This window comes from Nematolebias whitei, chromosome 17 (genome assembly GCF_014905685.2).
Source record: "Nematolebias whitei isolate Nwh7 chromosome 17, NemWhi1, whole genome shotgun sequence".
Lineage (NCBI taxonomy): Eukaryota > Metazoa > Chordata > Actinopteri > Cyprinodontiformes > Rivulidae > Nematolebias > Nematolebias whitei.
In genome coordinates this window covers 39339966-39343179 of record NC_056514.1, presented here as the reverse complement: position 1 = coordinate 39343179, position 3214 = coordinate 39339966, and the positions used below count along the sequence as shown (strand labels likewise).

The 3214-nt window shown below is 46.0% G+C and overlaps 1 protein-coding gene across 4 annotated transcripts in view; it reads right to left on the bottom strand.

Annotated features, from left to right (window-relative positions):
* The window catches only part of mapta (microtubule-associated protein tau a), a 37732-nt gene that overhangs the window by 10421 nt on the left and 24097 nt on the right, over positions 1–3214 (bottom strand). For 3 of the 4 annotated variants that reach the window (XM_037691670.1, XM_037691671.1, XM_037691672.1), the window contains 4 exons: positions 2823–2954; positions 2512–2566; positions 1971–2224; positions 1051–1143 (listed from right to left, as the gene is read on the bottom strand). In XM_037691670.1, the coding sequence (XP_037547598.1) occupies positions 1051–1143; positions 1971–2224; positions 2512–2566; positions 2823–2954 (534 nt within the window). The remainder of the gene's footprint in view (positions 1–1050; positions 1144–1970; positions 2225–2511; positions 2567–2822; positions 2955–3214) is intronic. The other variant, XM_037691673.1, reaches the window with a different exon arrangement.

Genomic DNA, 3214 nt, shown 5'->3' with positions numbered 1-3214 from the left:
CCTAGTTCTTGAGGGCCACTATCCTGGTCCTTGAGGGCCACTATCCTGGTCCTTGAGGGCCACCATCCTGCATGTTTTGGACGTTCCTCTGCTTTGACACACCTGATTTGGACCAATAAATGGTTAACAGGCTGCTGCAGAACTTGAAAACCTGCTGCAGAGCAGGGAATACGACGTCTAGATCTTGGTCCTCGAGGACCAGGTTCGGACCCCCCTGCACCGGGGTATGAAAGCCTTCCCAGTAGCCAAGAAACTCTTTAAACCGTTAACGAAATAGTTACTTAAAGGAGATCAAGTATCTGGAAGTCTTGTTCACGAGTGACGGGAGAGAGGAATAAGATCGAGGAGTCGTCTGCAGTAATTAGGCTGATGCTCCAGTCCGTCGTGGTGAAGAGCTGAGCCAAAGGCAAAGCTCTCGATCATCTTTTCTCCAGTCTCTCACCTTGATGAGGTACGGCTGAAAGAACCTTCCTCTGTAGGCGGGGCCAGACTCCATCATCATCCTCAAAGAGTCGCTGCTCCTCCTCATCAGAAGGAGCAGCTGAGGTGGCTCGAGCAGCTGACTGAGATGCCTCGTGAGGGTTTCCTGGACACACCTTGAGATCCCTCAGTAGGAACTAAAGAGGGAGATCTGACCAACTCATCATACACGGTTTGGTTGAATATCTGCGGTCAGAACTTTAATTTACGCCTAAAGAGCAGAAAAAACGTCCAGAACAGTTCAGAGGCTCAGAGGTCACAACAAAACCTCTTCATTGATCCATTTAAATCAAATCTATGGTCAGGTTCTGACTCGTATTAAACCATGTTTGTTTCATTTCAAAGAACATGTTACAGATGGCAGCTTTCCAGCATCAAAGGAGCATGCTTCCTTTAACGTTCTCGTGCAGAACCTAAACATGTCGACTGATTCCATCGTGTGACCTCGTGTTCTAGCAGAGCTGGTTTAAAGACACGCTCGTGGTTTTCTTACAGAGACGTTGGGTTTGATCGTCATAACTGCAGAGAAACTCAAGAGTCGGGCGTTGAGTTCATCCCTCACTTACTCACATTGCCTCCACCGGGAACATGTTTCACATTGTCTTTGGAGCCACACTTAGACTGCACAGTACTAAAGTCCAACTTCTGATCAAGGATTTGGACCTGGAAGAACGAGAACGTCACTTTCAGATGCGGCGCCGAGACAGAACTGGCCGTTAGCTTGTGTAGCGGTTTGTGCAACAGCATGCAGGTCGAGGAATTCTTTAGGTCCAGGGAACTGGACCGGTTCTTAAACCGGGTTTTGACTGAAACGTTTACCAGATAACAACAATCAGCTGCTCAATAAAACAGTTTTTACGTTGTTTGAATTTCATCATTAAATAATTACTGATCGTTTGTTTCTGTAATAAAAATCCATGAAAATCCTCGGGTTCGTCAAACATTAATACAACACCGATGTTCCTCGTCGCTGAGGCGTGTGTCGTTTAGAGACGAGTGTTTTTCTGGACTGGAATTAACTGGGAATGAAAATAAACCTAAATGTTTTTAGTGCAACATATTCAAGTAGGGAGGAGTTACGCTGCGAAGAACAGAGGGGGTTATTTTATTTTTACTGTCCGAGGCGGCGCCGAGTGGAGCCAGGGGGTGGCCGATGGTGGCCTTGGCCCCCATAGTTTAATGTTCAGCCACCCCAGTCGTTTGAAAAAACAACTTTTAAGCAACATAAAAACTAAAGATTCTGAATGATTAAAAAATCAGAATGAAGAAATAAATAAAGTAAACTGAAACTAAACAAATAAAAATATAAATATCATCAGGTCATCGGTTAATGAAGCTAACCAGTTCATATAAATATAACATGATGGAAAACTTAAAACATAATTTTTTATTAGTTTTAAACACTCAGAGACGTTTTCAATAAACCAGGAGCATGAATTCAGATTTAACCAGACCGCCCCAGTTTGACCAGTCAGTCCGTGTTACGTTACCTTTCCACCTCCAGGTTGGTGTTTAATGTTGTCCGTGGAGCCGATCTTGGACCTGACGTTCTTCAGGTCGGGTATGGGCGCGGCGGCGGCGGCGGCGGCCAGAGGAGCCGGTGAGCGGGTCTTCAGCGAGCCCGGAGACTTCGGAGTGGAGCGAACCACGGCCACCTTCTTCACTTTGTTGGCCTCGGAGGCTGAAACCGCCTGGCTGGCGGGGGATTTGGGTGTTCCGGGGCTGCTCTGCCCGCTCCTGGCATCTGAAAAACAGAAAAACTACAAGTTGGGAGGCGCTCCGTTAAAAAGGGGATGGAGAAATAAACACTCGTGTTAATCTGCGGGCTTAAAGCCGGCCATGTTTGATCCCAAGGATCAGACTTTGGCATCGTGGCCATGCGAGGCGGGAAGCGTTCCTAAATTTACTCCGTTTTACCTTTTTCATTTTTGAGGGTAGGGGGTTTCTTGGCACTAGCTGCATCACAAAAATACAAGATCGTAAGATATAGTGAAAATAAAAGCAGTGGCCGTGGTGCCGACAGGAATTTACCTGGATGAGCTGCAGTTCTGGTGGAGGTTTTGGCTCCTTGAGGCTTTGCAGCGCCCTGAAAACCACAGGCGGAGTTTAAACACTTTGTTTAGATGATGTCACAAAACAGGAAACTGTACCCCGACATGAAAAGATGAAGATGTCGGTGAATTTATCTGAGCTCTGAAGCAGGACTGAATCAGCAGGACTGAATCAGCAGGACTGAATCAGCAGGACTGAATCAGCAGGACTGAATCAGGCCAGCGGGGAATCAGCTCGTCCTTTTGGACCACCAGGTCTAAACTCTAAGCCGAGGTCGGTCCGGTACTTACTCCGGGCCGCCCCGGGCTGCTGGTTTTAACGGGGATGGAGCTGTGGCTGTTTCGGGAGGAAGCTGGAGTTTCGTTGCTCTCGGTGACAACAGGTGACCTTTTAGGGGACGAGGAGGGTGTGGAGGTTTGGGTCTTTGTCATGAAGAGGAGAAAACGGATGAAAAACATCAAACAGAAATATGACAAACTACAGATGAATGATAAAAATAAAGAAAAATAAATGGATGACTCATGAATTTATTGTTTAAGGACAGTTCTGGTGTATTTTCATGTAGTGAGATTTCATTTTTGTTCAATCTAGCAACTGATTGAGGGTAGATTTTAAAGGAGTAATGATCCATATATTAATCCATACAATGATCCATATAATAATCCATACAATGATCCATATA